General features: G+C 43.6%; 4 protein-coding genes across 11 annotated transcripts; 3 read left to right on the top strand and 1 right to left on the bottom strand.

Annotated features, from left to right (window-relative positions):
* The first annotated feature begins 2831 nt into the window (after window positions 1-2831).
* On the top strand, window positions 2832-5749 carry LOC6615479. The gene is made up of 6 exons (XM_002039823.2): window positions 2832-3040; window positions 3101-3600; window positions 3736-4437; window positions 4497-4660; window positions 4714-5236; window positions 5306-5749. The coding sequence occupies exons 1-6, from the start codon at window positions 2911-2913 to the stop codon at window positions 5447-5449; spliced, it is 2163 nt and encodes a 720-aa protein (XP_002039859.1). The 5' UTR covers window positions 2832-2910; the 3' UTR covers window positions 5450-5749.
* A 638-nt stretch (window positions 5750-6387) lies between these two features.
* Window positions 6388-22131, bottom strand: LOC6615480 (WAS/WASL-interacting protein family member 2). Of its 8 annotated transcripts, XM_032716719.1 has the most exons (10): window positions 12372-12465; window positions 11916-12294; window positions 11568-11845; window positions 11042-11217; window positions 10238-10630; window positions 9888-10042; window positions 9279-9715; window positions 8533-8661; window positions 8176-8470; window positions 6388-6861 (listed from the first exon to the last, which is right to left on the bottom strand). In XM_032716719.1, the coding sequence occupies exons 1-10, from the start codon at window positions 12399-12401 to the stop codon at window positions 6551-6553; spliced, it is 2583 nt and encodes an 860-aa protein (XP_032572610.1). In that variant the 5' UTR covers window positions 12402-12465; the 3' UTR covers window positions 6388-6550. The 8 variants fall into 8 exon arrangements, with proteins under 8 accessions (XP_032572610.1, XP_032572605.1, XP_032572607.1 ...); XM_032716714.1 differs by lacking the exons at window positions 8533-8661; window positions 12372-12465 and adding an exon at window positions 21507-22131 and having other exon boundaries at window positions 9870-10042; XM_032716716.1 differs by lacking the exons at window positions 8533-8661; window positions 12372-12465 and adding an exon at window positions 15801-15976 and having other exon boundaries at window positions 9870-10042.
* LOC6615481 (ficolin-1) lies at window positions 13065-14294 on the top strand. Its single transcript, XM_002039825.2, has 4 exons — window positions 13065-13332; window positions 13385-13446; window positions 13498-14073; window positions 14135-14294. The coding sequence occupies exons 1-4, from the start codon at window positions 13210-13212 to the stop codon at window positions 14292-14294; spliced, it is 921 nt and encodes a 306-aa protein (XP_002039861.2). The 5' UTR covers window positions 13065-13209.
* LOC6615482 (fibrinogen C domain-containing protein 1) lies at window positions 14545-15804 on the top strand. The gene is made up of 4 exons (XM_002039826.2): window positions 14545-14771; window positions 14826-14896; window positions 14965-15475; window positions 15528-15804. Exons 1-4 carry the CDS (start codon window positions 14629-14631, stop codon window positions 15709-15711), a joined length of 909 nt encoding a protein of 302 aa, XP_002039862.2. The 5' UTR covers window positions 14545-14628; the 3' UTR covers window positions 15712-15804.
* Window positions 22132-22149: the final 18 nt, after the last annotated feature.

A 22149-nucleotide genomic window follows, 5' to 3' on the forward strand; every position in this document is an offset into this window, starting at 1 on the left:
CAGATCCTGTTCCCCCAGCGAGTTCTTGTTCTCGACACCATCTAAATTCATTAATACAATATTTGCCAATCGCGGCGTTGACATAAACACATTTCAAACTTGTCTGTTTCAGTCTGGCTCAGTGCATTGGGTTCTTGACGGGCCTGAGTCAGAGAACCGATCGATCGATCAGACTTTTGGCAGATCAGAGATCAGTAAAGATGCGTTGAGTTGGTCGGCAGTGTCAGTGATCGATGAACTTTTGGCATTTCGGCCCGCCCGGCTATTGACGCGACCGGTGATTAGATCATCGCACCTCGTGATCATATCTCATCACCTTTATGATCGCCCCCCATATGAAATTCTTTTCATAATTTGCATATAGAAGGTAGTTCAATAATCTCGTACTTTAGTATAAATGATATGTTTCTGTTACGTCCTTGAATAACCATCTTCGATGGTCTTCAAACTTAAGTGCGTTAATGATCGCATTCGAAAGCCAACCGTGACCATAACTTCGGATGTCTCTGGAATGTAATTATCATTTGGCCCGAGCAAATCTTCTTTTTTTCAGCGCCCATCACAAAAAATTATGTCAGCTTATTGGTTCCGCATTTGAGCATTTGTACCGGCATTTGGCTTTCGACAATCAAAAGAGTTTCCTAGCCCCATCAGTTGGTCCAAATGGGCGTAGTTTGAGGAAAGGGGTTCGCATAAATTGTAGCAGTACATAATAATATCATATTCTATTATCTGAATAAAAAATTATTCTTGATAATTATTATATCTCTCAATGATATCTATTTGGAATAGCCCCCAAAACCATGCCTCTGCGATGTCAGTGATTGCCCAGTTGATGGGGGGCAGTGGTGTCGGGAATCACGGCTGTTATTATTGTAACAATTACAACAAAGCTATTGCCAAATGGGCCGCGATCCCGGCAAATGGCCAACGGTAGCGCTGGTGGAGTGGAGCATTGGGCGCCCAGCTCCTCCGCCCATAAATCAAATCGCTTAGGGACGCACAAAGGGGCCCAGCTGAGACAATGCCCATCAATGGGCGGCTGGCGTCGAAGAAGTAATCAAAATTGTATTACGAAAACAAACGTTTTTATACATTTCAGGCCGCTTCGTCTCGTTTCGTTTCGTTTGGTTTGGCTTGGTTTCTTTTGGCTTTTCGGCTTTTTGGCCACAACAATGGCAACACGCTGGCATCTCGGAAACTGCACAGTCAGCTAACAAAGCGCCACATATTATTTACTTTAATAGAGTCGGCTCAGTTGGGAAATGTCGCCGCGACCCTTCACCCAAAGCGCCTTATTAATTGTTTATCGTCATTAATGTCGCACAACAAACTCCAACGGTTTTTCACCATGCGAAATCCGACTTATATATATATAGTTTGGATTGGGGAAGCCCGAGTATATATATTTATAAGTAAATTTCAAACTTAAGTGCTCTGTTTTGGTGGTTTTTTTGCAACAAACAACTTTCATGAAGAGATCTCAAGATAATATTTTGTATTCATATATTCAATCAGATTATTTTTAACAAGTTTAATTAACACTAAATGCTAACTTCAACCGATACATTCAATGTTTTTCAGGTTTGAAATTCTATTTTAAAATTCATGGCGAGTATTGAGTAAAACGACAACACATCATTCCAAAAGAATGCCATCAATAAGCGAAACAACTCTCGCAATTGCTGATTTGCCAAATTGTTTATGTTATTAATGATTTGGCAACCCGTTTCGTATCGATAAAATTCAATAAAATGCAATTTGCTGAATGCACACTGCCCACATGGAAAATGTGCTTTTGAAAAACAACACAACAAGCCGAAAACAGTCGAAAAGTCAAACAAATTGGCGGCTGAGACCAGTTTGCATTTTGAATGCTGAACCAGTTGGTTCACAACGACAAGAGCGGCGCATCTTCTTTAAAAACAACAACGTTTTTATTGCAAAAATATTGAAAAATGCGTTGACAACAACAACAAGCATGTGTATACATAAAGTCGCCTTTGTTGGTCACCGTGACCTTAACACAAATTTTTATTTTAGTATTATATGAACTGACTACGTGCATGGGGTTTTTCTGGTTCCCCCAAGTCGGGATGGTCTTTCATTAATAAAATTCCTTGGCGGCCAAGAGATCAGCATGAGTCATTTGGTCGCAGAATATATGGCGGTTCATTGAAACAAAACCCGAAAATACCCAAAACACAATAACAAGACAGTGACAAGCTGGGGATAGGAAAGAACCAAGCGAGATCAATTAATATTCTGTCTCGTTGACGGTTTCGCTGTGACTTTTTGCTAGCCTGCGTGGGGTTTTTTTCCTCATAATCGAGCATTCACACATAAGCCGAGATTTGAGATTTGATCTGAGAAGAAAGTCAAGAATAACCAGAACGGGTTTGAGTGGCTTAGTCCGCTGAAGTCTCAAAGATCTGACCTTTTTGCTTGCCTTGGCGCGCACTTTTGCAGATTTTAATGGACACAGTTTGATTGGCTGGCAGATTTAAAAATGTAATTTATTTTGAATTTAAATGAAATCGGTTAAAAACCGTTTCAATATGACGTCAGACTTGACCAGTGTAATCTCCAGGGTGACCATGCAGTTTGAGGTTTTCAATAGTATTGTCTATCGATAACTTGTGAAGTACGCGGGCTCTTACAATTCTACAAAACTTTGATTATTCTTTAAATTTATTACATTAAACTAGAATAGTTTTTTTAAACTAGAATGTTTTTTGTAAACATTTAGAAATCCGAATTGCATTTCTTAACTGCACTTACTGCTTTCTGGTATTTTTTTCTTTGTTGTTTTGGGGCTGGCATGCGGTCACACTTTGGGGATGATTTCTTTAATGCTAATTTCCTAAGACCCTTGGAAAACCACAACAAAAGGTGCGGATCGACATCCAAATGAGCTCCCTGTTCCGCAGCCTGAACCACTTTTCATCGAAACGGGAGAATGTCGTGAAGGAGGCGCTCATAAATACACTGAACGAAAATGCGCGTGAGATAGAGTTCGAGGTGAAGCAAAAGAGTTTGGGTGAGTTCAGGGTACTCCCCCGGAAATGGCCATTGATTCATATACATTCTCGTACTGCAGAGGTCCTGGGAATATGTGAGCAGACCAGTGCCCTGTGCACCACCCTGGAGGCCCTGTTCCTGCACGGGCTGAAGGACTCCTTCCTGTCCGCCACCTTCAATGTCATCGCTGGCGATGTGGAACGCAGGCCCGAGCCCAGCTTTTGGTCGCCCTGCATGGTCTTCATGCACAAGCAGGTGATCGAGCAGGTGCTGAGCCTCAGCCAGATCACCTCGGAGACGGGGCAGTGCCGCGCCTGGGTGCGCCAGTCGCTCAACGAGTCGGTGTTCTCCTCCTATCTGAACAACATGCGCAAGAACGGATCGGCCCTGTCGCAGTACTACAAGCGGAACGCCCTTATCCGGGACTCCGAGGGTCTGGAGACGGCCGCCAAGATAATGGAGAGCCTGGAGGCCTATGTGCAATTCGATCTGCCAGTGAACTCCAGCCTGTTGAACCACTGGCCCGACTACTCCCTGCAACTATCTGATCTCTGGACACCTGCTCTCAAGTCCTGCCCGGTATGATCTTGTACCCCTCCGACAATTTTTAGGCTAGCCATTTCGTATAGTTCTAAAATTCGGAATTTCTTTCATAAGAAAGCCTTTCCTGGTCTTTATCGCTACAAGTGGACTAATTTGAGTATACAATTGCAGATTAGCAGCGGAGTTGATGTGGCCAGCTCGCTTGGATCCGATATCATTGCCATACCGACGCCACAGCCGCTGCAGACCAATGAGTTGTTCTCGGAGTCTATTTCGAATAGCCCCTTTGGAAGGAATAGCAACTTTGGTGTTCCCGAACTTAGCCAGCGAGAGAACCTGGACCTGCTAATACAAAAGTTTGATGAAATGGATGTGATTAACGAGGAGCAAACAGGTGGTGATAAAGCGGAAGCGAATGAAACAGCAGAGCAGGAAGCTCCATCTGGCAGTAGGGCGAGGTCGCGGAAAAATTCCAAACGTCAAATGGACAGCAGCTCCTTCGCCGATCTGGATCTTGAAGCACCCTCTCTTCTGCCCCAGGGCAGTAATTCTTTGTCCAATCTAATGCAAACCTCATGGTCTGGTGACCTGGAAGCAACGCCCACATCACCCACCGAGGAACTGACGGGATCTAGGTTTTTCCAGCGATCTGTGAGCGTCAGTAGTGTCGTCAGTCTGCGTTCTCCAACTACGGACAGATGCAGTTACAATGCTCTGCTGCGGAAGCATGAGAGCAACCGGGAAAGTGGAGCCGGATGGTCGGAGATCTGGGAGAAGTTTCGGGCCAGTGCCTCCAACCTCAATGTGGCTCATCCCCAGCGGGATACCGATCCGCCCATTTCAGAAGACTTGAGTGATCTGCAGTCACTGGACGTAAGTCGGTTAGGATAAGAACAAATAGTATTAGAAATTAATATACTATCCTATAATAGACCAACTCGGACTTTGAGCTGCTTACCTCTGAGTTTGACATGGTGGAGCTGCAGCAAATGGTGGCCCAGTTGTGTCAACTAGCTCGAGAGCCGGGTCTGGATGCCCAGGGATTCCTGTGCAAGAGCTGTCAGCATCCGTTGGGCATTGGCTACTCCAACTTTCAGTGAGTACATCGCTACACTCCTAAATGGAACTGACGTGTTTATTTGCCCTTAGAGTTTGCGCCTTTAGTGGCAGCTACTACTGCAATAGCTGCATGGACGTTGAGATGCAACTGATACCCGCTCGCATCATTTACAATTGGGATTTCCGAAAGTACAGCGTCAGCAAGCGGGCAGCAACTTTCCTAGCCGAATTCCGATCGCATCCGTTCCTGGACATGCAGTTGCTGAACCCGAGAATATATTTTGCTTCCGATGCCATGGCTGAATTGCAATCCCTGCGTATCCGACTAAACTTCATTAGGGCTTATTTGTATACCTGTGCTCCGAGCAGCATAGAGCTTCTCCAGAATCAGTTTGCTGGCAGGGAGTACCTGTACGAGCACATTCATCTGTACTCCATAGCAGATTTGGCTCTTATTCAGCGAGGTGTGCTGTGCCAGCAGCTGCAGAAAGCCTTCAAACTGGGCGAAGCGCATGTCTTAAAATGCAGACTGTGCCATCTAAAAGGATTCATCTGCGAGATCTGCCAGAGTCCAAGGGTGCTGTATCCCTTTCACATCAGCACCACATTCAGAGTAAGTCGAACTTTCAAGAAATTTAACGATGACAGATATTTTCATACTGGCGCTCACTTCTTTTTACAGTGCCTGGCCTGTGGAGCCGTGTTCCACGCCGAGTGTTTGAATGAGAAGCAGCCATGTCCCAAATGTGAACGAATACGTAAGCGCGAGGATCAGGGTATCCAGGAGGCTGTGCAATGTCTCAAACAGAAGAATGATGTTGCCTAAAATCGGCCATATTTAGATTTTAGGTTGAGCAAGTGCGATTTGTTATTACACGTAACCAAGAAAAGGCTTTACTTTACATTTAAGCTAGGCTTAAGACAAAAATTGTTATGGCTTAAAGCATTTACAGGTACTCAAATATATAGCATAGATAACACGGCTTTGCAGAAATGGTTACCAATTTTGTTGACTCAATGAAACCACTTATTGCTCAGTTTTTGAATGACTTCGTAATTTTATTTATAACTGCAATGATTTTGATTCGGAATAAAATGTTATGCAATTGCTGAATAATACTTCTAATGACACCAAGTCCAACAACAATGATTGAGTTAATAATAAGGATAATAATATAAATATGCATCATGTTCACATCCTTCCAATTATTATCGCCCAATAAGGAGTTTAACAAACGTTTACCGAAAACCACAGATGATATATAATACCTAAATACTTTCGAGATTATCACACGTACTCTCGTATTGCACATTGAACTAAAGAATTTTGAAATGGAATGTGGCGAGTTTCGTTGAAATGCCCTCGGTTGTGCTTCAGTATTTCATTGTTAACATATTTCTCTTGTGTGTGTGTATTGCTCTAGGGGATTAAGTCGTACAATAGTCGATTCTAAATATCGTATGTATATAATTACATTAATTATTTGTTGCTGTTGGGTTTTAACATGTTCAGTCTAGTAAGATATTTATGCAAAGAGGCGCGCTCCTAAATGTACATACAATCATTTACACCCGCCTATAAAAGGTATAGATTGAGTTGGGTAATTAATTTCACTAACTTGGTGCTAATTCTATATACAAATTTTAGTGCGGCTTATTTTGTTCTCTGCTTTAGCCATTCAAGTGCAGCCTGGGAAGACGCGAACGAATTATCGGGGATATCTAAGCTTGGACCTGCCCTTTCTTCAAGTTCTCTATTGGGTGTTTCAGTGTTCCATTGTATTTGGTTTATTGCACTTTTCATTGACTTTTGAACTTTTGCCTGTGGCACAAAACACTCCCGCTTACAACATACATCAACAACGAGCCACAAACACACACTCCACCACATGCACACACTTAAGTATATACAGATCAAGCCCTAAGTTCAGTAGACGGTGGAGTTCCGTGGTCCGATTCCGGGTGGCTGGGACTGTGGCCTTATGCTGGTGGAGCCACTGGAACCACCTGCTGCTCCGCCGTAAAGAAAGCTTGATTGCCGGATGACTGATACCGTGGCGGCTGCCACGCCAGCTTGAGGAGGTGGAGCCGGTGCCCGATGCTTCTTCAGTGGAGCGTGCGCCGGCTTTAGCACTGGAGCTAATCCTCCTCCGAACCCGACGGGATTGGGATTCGCGGTCGTATTATTGTTGCTGGCCACCGCGTTGTTGTTGTTGTTAACAATGCTGTTTCCGGGCGCTGTTTGTGGAAGAATTGGAGGAGCGGGGAGAAAGATATATGTACAAACATGGATAGATAGATAGAATAGCGAAGATCAAACTGTGTGGCAAACTAAGTCAAAAGGAGCTGCTATGATGCAAGCGAAAACGAAATACAAATGGTAAGAACACTTTCAGTGCAATATGCGGCAGAAGTGAGCGAGTGCACAATGTGCCTTGAAATTCTGAAATAAAACTTCATAAATAATTCATAAAAATCTAAATTATATAGATTGGAAAATAATTGAAGTAATAATCGAATATTTAAACCTTCTGAAACGGACAAATGAATTTGAACCAAGAACCAAGTGACGAAATCTGCCGTCGAGGCAGCCCAAAAACTGGAGTAAACTTAAACACAAAATGAAACAAATGAAATATGTTCATGTATTTTATCCAAATGAATTTTGGTTTATTGTTTCTTCAAAAGATAACTTCGAAACTAAAACAAACAATTACTCGTAATGTGCCTGTTGCATACTAAAAATTAAATATTCATCGGGTATAATATATATGCATATATATATATATATATATATATAGATATATATATAGACGTTGGTAGTTACAATATATATAAAATGATAGCCGGGTACAAGTAAAAGCATGCGCTACATGTAGGAGAAATGTAAATGGGGGCGCAGGGAAATACAATGCAATATGGGTTGGCTTCTGTTTACATATACACGTACATATAAAGTATATAGTATAGATTGGGTAAAATATAACTATGCGTAATAATATTATGTGTGCTTAGTGGTAATATCGCGCGGGGAAGCTTCCATGTTCCTTCCCTTTTGAAATGTAACAAAAGATAACATTAAAATTTATCAAATATATAATGTTTGGATAAAGCTATTCAACTTTAGTGTTATGCAATCAATATACAAAATAACATTCCTGCGCTACGCTTTACGCAATCATTTCATTGCTTGTTAACAGTAAAATAAACAACAATAATCAAAAAGATTACTAAACTCTGCGGGATTTTAACATATTTATGTGTGTGCCGTGGATTGCAAGCCTGGGCTTTCCTTCCTATACAACAATAATCTGTACTGGTAGTAATACACTTTTAAAATTATAATTATTTAGAGATAAGAATCGTTGTAGTTCGAAACTAAAATGCCAGAGCGTGTGCCTTAAGAGAAAACTAATTATATAACAGCATTCCGTGTGTGTGTGTGGTGTCTGTATATAACAATAATCGCAGATACAATGCATCTAAATGTTTATGTACTTAAATAAAACACTCACAAAACAAACACACCCGCTCACACACTCGACTACATACCATTGGTGGCCTTAAACGTGCGACTAGGATAGACTTTTTGTATATTTAGAAACGGCGGCGGCTTGGGGAACTCAGTGACGTTGTGGAATCGCTTCCCGAACTTGGTCTCCAAGTCGTTGACCAGGCGACCCACGCTAGCTGCAGCTCCTGCTCCCGAGCCTGATGACAAACCAGAGCTGCTGCCAAACTGATGCGAGGCATTGGCCATGTGCGTTGGTGGCGTCGATGGGGCGTTGGGCCGAATGGATGAGTGACGCTGCGGCGGAACTGGCGCTGATCCCGATCCGGAGCCACCCTGTAAGAAACGAGAAGCTTGATTCAACTGTGTTTTTTGGGACTATCATAGCCTGTAGTTACGTTGCGCTTGCTGTTAAGCATTTTGATAACCTTGACTGACTCGCCACCGTGCCTCCCTTTGGGATTTATAGGGAGTATCTTCTTAAAGGAGTACACCGTCTTTTCTATCCAGTACTTCACTCGGTCCTGCTGGAGGAGCACATGAATGCGGGCCACTGGGCCACGGAATACTCTTAAGGCAATGGGTTGTGTGTAAAAGCCCAGTGTTTTGGTCACGTTTCGTTTTGGAAAATCAATCCACCCCGCTCAACACGAAAATAGGTGAGTTATAAACGGAACACTAGCTTGGACTGATATGAACAGGCAGTGCGCAGCCAGGAGCGCTTACAAACAGGTGAGACTGCGCAGGCGCAGTGAGAATCTTAATTTAAACAATGACAGATAGGGTGAAAAGGGTGGCCCGAGCTCAAGCAAGCAACAAATGCACTGCGCAAAACTAGATGATTACTTAAGGATAAGTGACGAGCAAATATACTTTGGCTCACCTATTATATTATTTATCTGATTTATCTTTAAGAGCATTTCGAATGAGTAAGTATAGTTTTAATTTAAGTGCCCAGTAAGGTCAGTCTTAATTTACTTAAAATATATGTATATCTCTGACTTCGTCCCCTCATCTGCTCTATACATAGGCAAAACGCCCAAGGTAAACACCCAAGGCTTCGCAGTCCATTAAAGTTCACCTCTGACATTCGGGCCAACCTGTTGTTCTGCGCTGGTGTTATTGCTGTAGGTTGGCTACTTACATTGCTCGACTGTCGCTGTGGAGGCGGCGGTGGTGGGCAGCTGCGGTGTGGTGGCGGCGCTGGCGGATTTAGAGGACCTCCATTTAGGATAATCGGTTTGACATTGTCTCGCAGCAACGATTTGGGACTGGCGCTTGCTGAGGATGGACTGGATGAGGGTGCGGGCGTCGACGGCAGTGGCGGCGATGGTGCTCCGTTAGACATTCCGGCGCCTCCACGGAATTGGTCGCGCAAGGCAGCCACGCTGTTGCTGCTGCTCGACGATGATGGCGGCTGGGTAATTGGCGGTGAGGGAGCCTGAGAACTGATGGCCGAGCTCTGGATAAGAGCTGTGTTTACCGCACTGAACATCGTCGATCCGCCGATGTTGTTCAGATTGGTGTTGGAGAAACTGCGAGCCGGCGTAGGTGGCGGTGGTGGTTTTACCGATGGGCGGGCTGTAAATGTATGTTGAACAATTAGAACTACCGTAAATAAAATTTCTATATCGTCAGTAAAATGCACAATTTTGAATTCGTTAAAAGATTAAGATTGCCGTATGGGTAACAAAAAGGTAAAACCATTCATTTATAGTTTGAACTTTGAAATTACCAAGGAAAGGACTCTTACACTTTGGCGGGTTAGGGGCACATCTCATGCTGCCGGCGCTGGTGTTGGGGCTGCTGGATTCGCTGCCATGAAATTGCAGTGGACCGCGCAGAGTGCCTAAATGCTGCTGGGTGGGGAACACGGGGCCGTTGACGCTGCAGGCCGCAGGCGGAGATCTGTAAAAGGAACATCCCCAGATTAGATGAATTCATTTTAAGTCCTCGATTGTTAAAAGCCAATTTGCGAGCCAAAAAGAAAGCAAAAGCGTAAGCAAACCCCAAACGGAGTTTGATAAAAGCGTTGATGAGCGTTCGCTGCGGTGCTTGGTTAGGATGTTACTGAAGCTTGTAGCTAAATCTGTATCGGTATACCTGGGCGACTTCAAGCTGTGGTGCCTGGTCACCGCCGAACGCTGCTGTCCGTTGGCCATCGCCAGTTGATTCAAGCCCGGTGGCTTCGGAGCAAAATTGGGCTTGCCAAAGCTGATGGCCGGCTTCATCGGCAGCTGATTCGGTGGCGGTGTGGGCGTCACCGACGGCGTGCTATCGGTCGTTGAGGGCGGCGAGGATTTATGCACAGTTGCATAACCACCACCAGAACTCAGCCCGGAACTAGAGCCACTGGTGCCACCAAATAGAGTGGACTTATTTGGCGCCAGATTGCGTATTGATCCCGTCGAGGAGGTTAAACTGCTGTTTAAGGACGCGGTCGAGGCACTCACGGTTGCTTTTGAACTATTTACAAAACTATTGCCTAACGAGATACTGTGGGTGGATTTAGATACAGTGTGTGTGTGTTTGGTGTGCGAGGATAACCACAAAGTCCCGTCAAAGTAATCCGAAAATAAAGAAGAAAATTAAGATACATTTTAACGAATAATTTACAAAGGAAAAACCAAAATGTAACCGTTCCAAACAGCAGGCTGTGTTTGATTAAGGGGTCTCTACAGTTTAATTGGAATTTAAATAGTATATATACTCGGTGTATTCCAAAAACCATAAGTCTTAAAACTAAAATCTGAGTTTGATTATGTTTTGTTTTAAAACCTCTTAAGGAATACCAAATATAAAATCTAATGAATTAACACTTTAACGGAATAAATTCCAACAACTGTAGATCCCAACTAACCATAACCCAATCATGTGCGCTGCTCGTGGCTAGAAGACGACACTTACTTTAGGTTGGCCGCCTTGCTCTTGACACTTCCACCTCCACTCCCACTGCTGTTGCTGCCGCTGTCCGAGAGCGTGGGCGATGCCGCTTTGACACTCGAACTGGAAGCGGAGGGAGGGGTCGGCGCTGTGCGGGGGATGTTCATGCGCTCCAAGATCGAATCACTTGAGCTGGCTGACTGCGATGGCACAGAAACGGAGAAGAATGGATGGATTAGTGGCGTTGACAATGGGATTGCGTGCGGCACTTTCTGCTCAACTGTTTTCCTAAAGCTATCGTTGTTTGTCTTAAATGAGTTCGCCAATATTGCTTATAACACTTGTGTGTTTATAACGAATGAGTCGCTGATAAAAGCATTACGCACCGTGTAAGCTGGACTAATTAAACAAAAAGTCTTTACAGAATACTCTAAAAGCCACTAAAGAGTCAACTGGAAGCATAATTCAAGTTTGAATATCTTTAACACCCCCAGAATGTCTATTAATAGAGGACCTCATCCATCTTTCTCGCCATGGGTCCAGTTCTCACCTTTGGCGGTTGCGGTGGTGGTCCCCGATTTGTTCTCAGATTGGCTTCTGTTGCATTGATATGTGTGTTGTTGGTCGGCGGCTGTGGTTGTTGCTGTTGCTGCTGTTTTTGGCGCTTCAACGTCAAGTGCTTGGTGAGCTCCGTGTTAAAGTCCATGGGTCCGTTGCTGGCATTCGAGGCGCTCGCCGCGGCTGGGGGGCTGTTGCTCCGCTGCTGAGCGGATGAGTTCGTTGTGGACTTCGATGTCGTTGTTGCTGCCGAGCCGGTGGATGGCGTTGCTGCGTGGGCGGAAAACGGAAATCGGTTGAGCAACGATATTAATCTGAATACAAAACGTAGTAGACCTACCGCGAATGCCGTTCACGGGCTTCAGTTTTGGCATTTGCGAGAGGCCTTCGAACAGGCCTCCCAATTTGGGGGTTCCATTGCCAAGGCCATTGCTGCTACTGCTGCTGTTGTTGTGATTGCTGGTGCTGGTGTTGTTGTTGAGGGTTCGCTTGGCTCCGATACCTGCTCCTCCATCTCCTCCGCATACCTTGCCGGACAGCGCTGGCCCACTTTTGTCCACCGTGGTGGTCTTCTTCAGTTTTGTTCCCTTCTGGATCGAACTGAGCAGTGCAGATCGGGCGTCTGCTTCTCCTGCGCCGCCCAATTTAAGACCACCCATCGCCGGAGGCGGTGGAGGTCCTGGCGGCGGTGGTGGTCCCGGGGGTGGTGGAATAGCCATCTGAAAGGAAAACAGATATCATTATTGAACTGGGACAAAAAGAAAAGGATATTTGCATATATGTATTTCTCAAGTACTTTTTGCTTTGAACTTCGCTTCAATCTCATTTTCGATGGATACAAATCTTCGGGCCCTAAGAAATTGCCAGTTCTGCGTCCGCCTCTGCGAAGCTTTGGCTTAAGACTGGCTAACACTTTTGCATCGATCAAGCGGCTTCCAAAGCCGAGACCGCTGTCACCACCCACACACCATAACACTCACACATGCTGTGTGTTTATAATACAATTTCTATAATACTTATTATTTATGTCTTGTTTTCTGTTGTCTTCAGATTGACGCCTCGATAAAGATACCAAATGGATGTGGAGGCACCGAAGCCTGAAATTCTCTAGTTTCTACAACTCAAAGGTGGGTTTATAGATTTCACATTCCTAATTGGCCTAAAATATGAGCTAATGTTTACCAAAGATACAAATCCATTGAGCGATAATTCAATATTTTATATATTTTCAACATTTACCCTTATCCCAATAAAACTAGTAATATTTATTATGCCCCTATGGTTGAAGCCACAATGGAAAATTTCAAGCTCAAACAGCGCGTAAAGCAGCACAGTTTTAGCTTCACTGGGGCAACCCACTTGAAAACCAGGCTATCCCACGTGATCCGAGCAAATCTTAAATGTTGTGAATGTGTTGCCTTTGTTTTTATCACATTTATGGCTGTTTCCAATTTAAATTTCTTTAGCTTTATTTCGAGACAGCTTTCAAAATCGCATTAAATTCGCAGTAAGAGTTCCGTGATCCATGCCTCCAAATAATTATCAAGAAATCATAATCAAGTTATTTTAAGGTAACTGATAAGAAACGGCACAAAAACAAAGCCAACAATTATTTCCCCTTTGTGTGCAATAAAATGTTTAGAAAAGCGCCAATCTCATTATATTCTCATCGATTAGTTGACAAAATCATGTTCCCCGGCGTCCCAGTTTTTTCCGTTTGCATTGCACTTAATGTGATGATTCTTTGTCATGCGGAGGTAAGTTAAAAAGTAACTAATACCTAACCGAAATAAACAAAACCCTCGACAGACGCTGAATTTGTTTGGAAACTTGGAGGCTATTTATGAACAGGCGGAAAATGCACTCTCAACGTAAGTTTCAAGCAAGGAAAATAAACCTAAACTTACTGTTTTACTCCCCAGTTTACAAGAATCACTTTTGCAACTTGAAACCAATGGCACTCTAAGCACATCCCCTGATGTGATTTATCCAACTTCCTGTCTGACTTCTGGGAATCTTGAAGATGGCTTGCACACCCTGAAAGTCCCAGGCTTGAGTCCCTTTCAAGTGTACTGCGAAAATCATTTGGCTGGACCCGGTTGGATCGTCATTCAAAAGAGGTTCAGTGGCAATCTGAGCTTCTTTCGCAATTGGAAGGAGTACAAGAGCGGATTTGGCAATCTAATGGACGAGTACTTCCTAGGCCTCGAAAAGATTCGTGCCTTGACTGCCCTGGAGCCGCATGAGTTGTATGTTCACCTGAAGGATTTCGATGATACAATTAAGCATGCGAAATTCGATGAATTTGCCATTGGAAACGAAGATGACGACTACGCCTTGAATACACTGGGAAAATATTCGGGCACTGCGGGAGATTCCCTCCGCTCACACCGCAAAATGAAGTTCTCCACATATGATCGGGATAACGATCGTGAGTTTAACAAGAACTGTGCATTTTACTATCTGGGAGGATGGTGGTACAACGCATGTCTGGACAGGTGAGATTACTGTCGGATAAACTTTCTCGAACATAATCTCACATCTTCGTAATTATTTAAGCAACCTTAATGGTCAGTATATGCCGGGTGGGAAGTACGAGGAGAGCTTGTTCGCCAGAGGAATGTGCTGGCGATCTTGGCGTGGCCACAACTACGGATACAGGGTAACCCAAATGATGATAAGACCCAAGTGCCGAACGATACCAGTGACTCATCGGTGAATTTTGGCAAGGCGGTTTCACGAATATTGTTATTATTATTAGCTGTTCACTCCCTTTTGGTTTCAATGGCGAACGTAAAAAAAATTTGTTATGTACTTGATTAATATGCAAAGGCTGTTCCATTGAATTATCGCATTTTTACCGAGCACATTAATCAGAATCTCAATTAGAACTGCGAAATATACTGTAATTCACATGTTTAGTTTTCTCAACTTCCTGATTTACTACCGCTCAAGGCGAACTTGACCTACGATTTGTCAATGCAATTGATAAGTCAATCGAACTATATAGTATCGAAATTGATTTTCAATCCATACAAATCTACATAATCTAGATGGGTTGGAACGAGGCACGGAACAAGATCATGAAGCTTTATGTGTGGTGTGTTTTATTATTAGGCGGTGGCAGCCTCTTTTCTAGTGCTCAAAGCAGTAAGTTGGATCTAATCTATACGAAAGCTGACAGCATGGTTTCCAGGTTTGTGATACAAAACATTGTAGCCCTTTCAAGTTTAAACTATGTATTTTTCAGTTTAAAGATCCAGCTGGACGAGCTAAAACAGAGCCTCAAGGAGATCACAGAACAAAAAGGGACTCATGAGCGTAAGTTCCAGCTTATTTGGCTTTTCCTTTTACTAAGATTGTACTAATTAAATCTAATCAAAATCTAGCCGCAATTAATCCCTCCTCCTGTCTAGCTGCCGGAATCAACAGTAATGGCATCCATGTTATTGAAGTTCCGGGTCTGGAACCTTTTCCGGTTTATTGTGACACTCGTCTGGCAGGATCTGGTTGGACTGTAATTCAGCGACGACAGGACGGCAGTGAAAACTTCTATCGCTGCTGGGAGGAGTATAGCCAAGGATTTGGGGAGCTTAGCGGAGAATTCTTTTTGGGTCTGGAAAAGCTACACTTCCTAACATTCGCGGAGCCCTACGAGCTGTATGTCCATTTGGAAGACTTCGATGGAATGATACATGATGCCCGATACGAGGATTTTGCCATTGGGAATGGATCAGCGTCTTATGCGCTAACTGTTTTGGGTAAATACTCGGGAGACGCCGGGGATTCGTTGAGGTACCACAAGGGAATGCCCTTCTCCACATTCGATCACGATGATACGGGTCACGGATGCGCCAGGATTTATGTGGGGGCCTGGTGGTACGATCAGTGCCAGAGGAGGTGAGAAAACGTTGATATCTTCCAATGAAAGTCAAACCATTGTCTTCGTTAGCAACCTCAATGGCCAATATTTGGAGGGAGGTCGATTCGAGCCGAAGATGTCGGGTCGCGGAATCACCTGGATGAGCTGGCGAGGCTACGACTACGGCTACAAATTCGTACAAATGATGATCAGACCCAAGTGCTCCAACAACCTACGAAGGCAGGGCATGCAAAATGCCTTAAACGCCCATTGAATTCCATACCGAAAAGCGAAGGGAAATCACTTTATTTCTTGATAAACACTATCAACATTTTGGGGCTTTTATTTAAATTTGATAATAACCGTTTCCCGCTGATTTTTTTGTTGTATTATTAGTATTATTTTTCAACGCTGCTCTTCTACACGCGCACGTAAACAAATTGTTTTCCTCTTTTGCGAATAGTCTTTGTTTCTCGTCGAGGTTTTCGAGTGGAACACGCGCGTTGCGCTCAGTTCGCTAGTTGAATTCCAACTGAGGAGCTCCAACGGCCGCGCATGCGATGCTCCAGCGATAAAATTCAAACAGAGAAACCGGGGAGAGTCTCCAGCGAGAAAGAGACTCGGGGAATGAGAGATATCCGGGGGGAGCGAAGTGAACACATTGATAAAAATATATTCGCGGGTGTCTGACGTCACAGCTGGCAGCTCCACGGAAATGAGTGACTGCGACAAAGACCAGAAGCCCAGACAAAGGGAGACCACGATTGCAGACGCAGACCACACTTGTCATCAGTTCCACTGATGATGATGAGAAGAATCTGCAGATCCGCAGGAGAAATGCTAAACCGTAAAACGTGTGAAACACCCGACTGGGCTGTCTTGACTCATTAATGTGGCACAGTGGAACAGATCTGCTGGAAACCGGCAGCTCCTTAATTGCTGTCCACTGTGATTCCCTTCGCTGGCCTCCAACGCAGACGACAGATGATTCACTCAACTCAATCGCTTCATTCATCCAGACGGATTGCCGGATATCATCAAACATTAAGAATTTTTGAATTTGAATTTTTTGCATCCTCAAATAAGAATGCTCTGGCTAATATTTGAAAATTTTGGACCGACTTCCTTTTACTCATTCAAATTTCCTTCTAAATTTAAATATTAAATTTTAAATTTTATTTATATTATTTATATTAAATCCTCCAGTTTGTCTGACCATTGGCAAATATCTTGGGAGTTATATCAAATGTTTGCTCCAAACGATGATTCATGGGCAGGCGAGTTCGTTAGAAATTTAAAGCATAAGACCCAGGTATTTATAAAATTTCTATATCTTATCAAGAATTACTGACGGACAGACAGCGCGAATAAACAAAAGTATTTATTCAAGAACTTAAGGAATGAACATACATGTTTAAAAGCAAATTTCAAGGGGCAATATTTGACGGCAGTAAGTTTTATAAGTCTTAAAACCATATAGTAGTATTTGGTATAATGTATAATCTTGACTCAGAATTATAAAGAAAAGGTTCTAGTTGGCAATTCGGGTTACGAGTGATTCAGTTTCTTGAATCCAAGCTTGATCTTGGAACCATTCTTAGATGTGCATTATCAGCTTTGGCCTTATGACTGTGTCGCGCACTATTAATTCCATTATACTTTCATATAAATTCGCTACATTTAAACCGCTATTGATATGAAAGGTTCAACGACAGTAAATCGATTAATTGAAACCGATGGCTCTCAGCAATTTCTTGGCTGATATGGATTGTGAGTCATTCGCCCTAAACAATTCCAGGTTGGGGTTTCTAAAATTTGGCTCGATTGCGCGTCCTGGTTTTAGTTCCTGCCCGTATCCTCGGATTACATTCAATTAACGTTTTCGAGGTGTGTCGCCACTTTTATCTCCACCCCCAGGAACTCGAATGACCGGCAGAACGCTTTCGGATTGCCCCAATAAACTGTCATCAAGTTAATTGCCCCAAATGGACATATAAACAAGGGCGTGTTATGTTCCGAGAGAAGGACTGGGATGGGACGACATCGAATCAAATTTAATCAAAGCGCGGAAATCAAACCTCCTGCCCATTTCCATCCACCATTTCAACTCCCATTCCATCCACGCCGCAAACAAATCGCCCGACTGTCAAAATTCATTTCCACCGCCGGCCATTATGTAAGTCAAATATTGGGTGTTAAATGTTCAGCACGCCCATTGGGAACGCTTCGTGAGACAATACCCGATACGCCAACCAACACCTGGTAACCGCAGGAGATTGCGCAAGTCTCATAAGACAGGCCGCAAAGTGTCCCCCAGTTCGGATTTCTGCCGGGACAGTTTGGTTTAGCAAGCGCCCAGTTCTCCTAATGATGGTAATTTTGCTGAAGTTTTTCTTCATTTAACGTAGGTTTTCTTTGTGTCGCTTTCCATTCGTTTGGCTCATCGCTTTGTTTACTTGGCAATTTGCACAAGTGTTTCATTGCGTTTCAGGTTTTCAGACTGGTTTTGGCAAAGGCAGTTCTAAAAAGAGATTTTGACTGGTGGTTTCTTACTTAAAATGACTTCTAGTAGTGGGCCAGTTAATTAGTTTGTCTATTTGCTAATTGTATAGTGACTGTGACTCATGGCAGTTCTGCTGCACTTGATTCTTAAGCAAAAAAACCCGTTTACATGATGCACACAGTCTTGCAATTTAATTTGCCTCACAAGTGCCCAGACTTTCGCTTTCAATTTCTTTAATTTATTTTTGTCGTTTAGCTGTGGCCAAGTTCCAATTACACAAAGCCAAAACCGTTGGACTAACAATTAACATTTACATTTCAATTGCAAGTCGTGCCAGCTGTGCCTTTTCATGATTTTCGAGGCAGGGGAAGCTGCTCATCAAATCATTGAAATTCCAAAAGCCACGCGGTACGATAATAATATGTGACCGCAGTGCTAATCACGCGGAGCAACAAATGCAAAAGACAACACGCTCCGAAAGCATTTCTTATGCCAATGTTTTTATAGCTCATCCAACTCGATTTTCTTTATAAGTTTTTTTTTTGTGAGTGACCGTTTTTATACTAGAGGCTCGCTGACGTAAAATCGTTTTGTGGCGAATGTATTGAGGTGAATCCAATTCAGGAGATACACAAAGTAGCTTCGCTGCAGTGGCAGATTTTGTTATGCCGAATTTCTCTATCAAAAACACATTTCCAATTTATTCTTGACAGATCTCAGATCACTTAAATGACTCATAAGCAGTTGAGCCTCAACCTTTGATCAGCCATAGCGTCAGAACTGGTTTATAGTAATATTAGTCATATTAAACGCTAGATACAAAATAAGATGATTTTCAAAAACTTGAATAGCTTGACATATTTATTGTTATACTCAAAGGTTACTCCCAACCTTCCTTACAAACCTTGTATTGATTCATTTGCGAGTATGTATCCCACATGTGAGTGAATACATCGCATTGAATGGCCTTTTATGAGCCTAAACTCTGCGTTTCGGGTTACTTCTGATCTAAGCGTTTCACCATGCATCATTTTGCATTTGCATTTGCATTTTGTAATTGAAGCTTCTGCCTTTGCCACATCGGCTACCTCATCATCGCTTGCTGCGCGTGTGTGATGTAAGGCCCATATTCGCTTACAGATAAATATTGCATTGTTGCACTTGATGTGTCTGTTTCAGTTGCTAAGCCCGTTGTTGCCGGCGGATCTATTAAAATGCGGTTTTCAGCACCGTCGCACAATGCTTAAATAACTAATGCAAACACATCATGAGAGCCGAGACGAGACAACGATGAACTCAATGACAACAACGGTGTTGGGTTCGCTGGTTTGCCTACACGACACATGGAGAAAAGAGTCACTAACAGTCACTCTAAGAAACAACAACCCGGTCATTCCCAGTGCGCAAAATATAAATACTCAGTTTCACATCCTCATGTTCCAATTAATTTTTTGGTCGGATAAGATTTGAAGTTGGTCTTCCTCTCTGAACATTGAATAACTTTCCAAAAATGTCTTTATTGCTTAAAGCACAATGAAACAGAGATTTGTTCGCAGTGCAACTGCAAATGTGATGTGAACACAAGTCAAACACAAACTATGAGTCACCGGGGCACCGAGGAAGCAAAAGCCCTCGGCATGGGGCTCGACACTGTAGTCAGAAATCGGTGCGCTGTAGAGCTCACTGTAGTTTTATGATTCAGTTCCAGGTTGCACAAGGAAGTGCAGCATAATTCAGCGGCATAAAGGCTGACAGAAACGACCGACTCTCTCCACTACGTGCCAATCAGACCTCGTGTGATGCAGTGCTCGAAAAATGCACGACAGCCAATTCGACTGACAAATGGCCGCACACAAGGCCGACAAGTGCCCACTCCCCGTGGCCATAAAAACCCATATCCACACCTCCACCTCCACGCTGCCTTCAATCCCCAGTCTTTGCGTGTGTCACTGCGGCAACACTCGATATTTCTGTGTGTACTTGCAGTGGGGGATGCACAACAGCCTCGACAATAGACTGGCAGCAGGCAGACTCCTGGACGGGATGCCATGGAATGGGACGTTGGGATGGGTTGGTGCCATGTGCCCGCCGCTGCCATGGCCAATGACATTGAACCCGGCGACTGGCGCGACCCTTTGTGCCATGCATAGCATTACGGAAAGGAGCTCCAAGCCCATTCTCACTTGGGGATGGTTTAAAGAGCGCACTAAATTGGCCACGAGGGTTATTTTGGGTACAGAGAAAAGAAATTACTTAGAAAGTTACAACTTCTATCGTCTTATATTTCAATGTTTTGATATCTGTTTTCCACCATCGCAGAGTGGAAAAGCATTTTAGAAATGAGAATATATAGAAGACGTTCACTCGACTATCAGTTATCCGTTGCTCAGCTAATGGGAGTGCTGGACACCTGGAGCCCGGACACCGGTACCAAGACACTAGAAGTTGCATGCTTAACCTAAAACTTGTGACTTTAATAGTTCGTGAGATCTCGACGTTCATGCGGACATGGCTAGATCGACTCCACTAGAGATTCTGATAAATAAAGGCAACGAATCTACTATGGAGGGTATAGTAGGGTATACAAGTAACGCGTATAATAATCTATTGTAAAGACAATCGTTTTTATCAATCGTATCACTATTGCGTGATTGTGATTACTGGACTCTCCGAATGGCTATAGTAAGAGCCCAGATTATGTAATACCATCGAAGTTCAACCGCAAGAATTCGCACTCACATCGCTGAATGGAGCCAAGCGAATGAATCAACCCCTAGACAGCGAATTTAGTTTTCGTCGGCCGTCGAGCAATGCACTCTTTGTAGGTCAGTTATGGGGTGGCATGGGTGGCCACACGCTCCATGGGTCTTCGCTGGTGTTGCAGCACTTGGTGTCGTCATGCGTCGCGTGCCCGGGTGTTTTGCTTAATGTGATTAAGACAAAGCGACAACAAACCAAAACATAGTGCATTCGCTGACGGAATAGGAGAAAATCAAAGCGACCCGAGTTTGTTGCACCCCTTTTAGCCGGTTAGACGGTAGCAAAAGGCTTTTCGTGTTCTTCGACACAGGAAAAAATAAATTTCATGCATGCTCAAATATTAAATTAAATCGGGCAAGACATGGGCTGTCGGCTATACTTATAATATATGCAAATAATGGTGATTAAATTGGAATATGAACATATGAATAAATATTATAAAAAGTCTAAATACAGCTGCCTACAAACGCTGGTATGTGTTCGTTTATTGTGTATCTCGTGGCCATAAGATATAGACCCATATCTTGGAAAATGCAATTTTACATACACACAGCACACAACCATTAGTCGCAAATATCGTGGCGAAATTGTCGGAGGGCGCGATAAGATAATTGCCTACATGGAACGGGTACCGAAGAGGTTCCTGAATTTGCCATAAATTACCAAATTTCTGGACGCCATGCGAAATAGGATTGATAAGGCTGCTCGATAAGTCTGTACCACTTCGGATTTGGAGTGCTGAGTGATGCACTCAATCGACTTAATGGGCACAAAGCCAAACGGGTTGGATTTACAAACAGACTCACCTTGAAGCGGGTTTCGGTTTTCGACTGCGGTCGTAGCTTCTGTGAATGAAATTCTCGGTTCTCTGGGCTGCTGGCTGTCTTCGGGGTTTTAGCAGGTGACTGTCGTGGATCTCTGGCGGAGATGAAACAGCATAGCAAGCGGTTCCCTTATGAATTTTTCCGAAACTATTGTGTATAATCCGTATCCGTGTCCCTATTAAGTTAATCCGCGCGCTAGATCCGTCGATCGTTTTTCGAGTGCACAGGTGTTGTATGTGATGTGTATCGTGTCCTGTGAGTGCGGGGGGAAAGTCCCTCCCACTGTTGGTAAGAATTGTAGAAATGTGTAAAAGCCTGGCTAAATGCCTAAAAGACGTACAACGACGATACAAATCCAACTGATTTTCATTTTTATACAAACACACGCACACTGCGACAGCACACTCTCACTCACGTACACGCACGCACACACTGCAAGGTGAGCTGACTTCTGATTCAGTGCGATTTTCGCGTTCTGCAAGGTGTATCTACAACTTCACGAATCGCCTATTCACTTCGATTTCTGGTTCTAGCGCTGCAGCATTGTTTATCTACCACGGATATCCAGATTTTCCTTGCAATCGGTCGAGAAAACAATGAATTTATTGTGCAGCAACTTTAAGGT

This window comes from Drosophila sechellia, chromosome 2R (assembly GCF_004382195.2).
Source record: "Drosophila sechellia strain sech25 chromosome 2R, ASM438219v1, whole genome shotgun sequence".
Taxonomy (NCBI): Eukaryota; Metazoa; Arthropoda; class Insecta; order Diptera; family Drosophilidae; genus Drosophila; species Drosophila sechellia.

Bases quoted from the DNA above. Each gene is read 5' to 3' on its own strand.
- LOC6615481 (XM_002039825.2), top strand. From the start codon at position 13,210: ATGTTTAGAAAAGCGCCAATCTCATTATATTCTCATCGATTAGTTGAC. The intron at 13,333-13,384 runs GTAAGTTAAAAA...AACCCTCGACAG, and splicing joins TGATTCTTTGTCATGCGGAG to ACGCTGAATTTGTTTGGAAA. The intron at 13,447-13,497 runs GTAAGTTTCAAG...TTTACTCCCCAG, and splicing joins GCGGAAAATGCACTCTCAAC to TTTACAAGAATCACTTTTGC.
- LOC6615479 (XM_002039823.2), top strand. From the start codon at position 2,911: ATGAGCTCCCTGTTCCGCAGCCTGAACCACTTTTCATCGAAACGGGAG. The intron at 3,041-3,100 runs GTGAGTTCAGGG...CTCGTACTGCAG, and splicing joins GGTGAAGCAAAAGAGTTTGG to AGGTCCTGGGAATATGTGAG. The intron at 4,661-4,713 runs GTGAGTACATCG...ATTTGCCCTTAG, and splicing joins ATTGGCTACTCCAACTTTCA to AGTTTGCGCCTTTAGTGGCA.
- LOC6615480 (XM_032716719.1), bottom strand. From the start codon at position 12,401: ATGAGATTGAAGCGAAGTTCAAAGCAAAAA. The intron at 11,218-11,567 runs GTGAGAACTGGA...GTGCCATCGCAG, and splicing joins CACCACCGCAACCGCCAAAG to TCAGCCAGCTCAAGTGATTC. The intron at 8,662-9,278 runs GTAAGTAGCCAA...GTGCTCCTCCAG, and splicing joins CACAGCGACAGTCGAGCAAT to CAGGACCGAGTGAAGTACTG.
- LOC6615482 (XM_002039826.2), top strand. From the start codon at position 14,629: ATGGGTTGGAACGAGGCACGGAACAAGATCATGAAGCTTTATGTGTGG. The intron at 14,897-14,964 runs GTAAGTTCCAGC...ATCAAAATCTAG, and splicing joins ACAAAAAGGGACTCATGAGC to CCGCAATTAATCCCTCCTCC. The intron at 15,476-15,527 runs GTGAGAAAACGT...TGTCTTCGTTAG, and splicing joins TACGATCAGTGCCAGAGGAG to CAACCTCAATGGCCAATATT.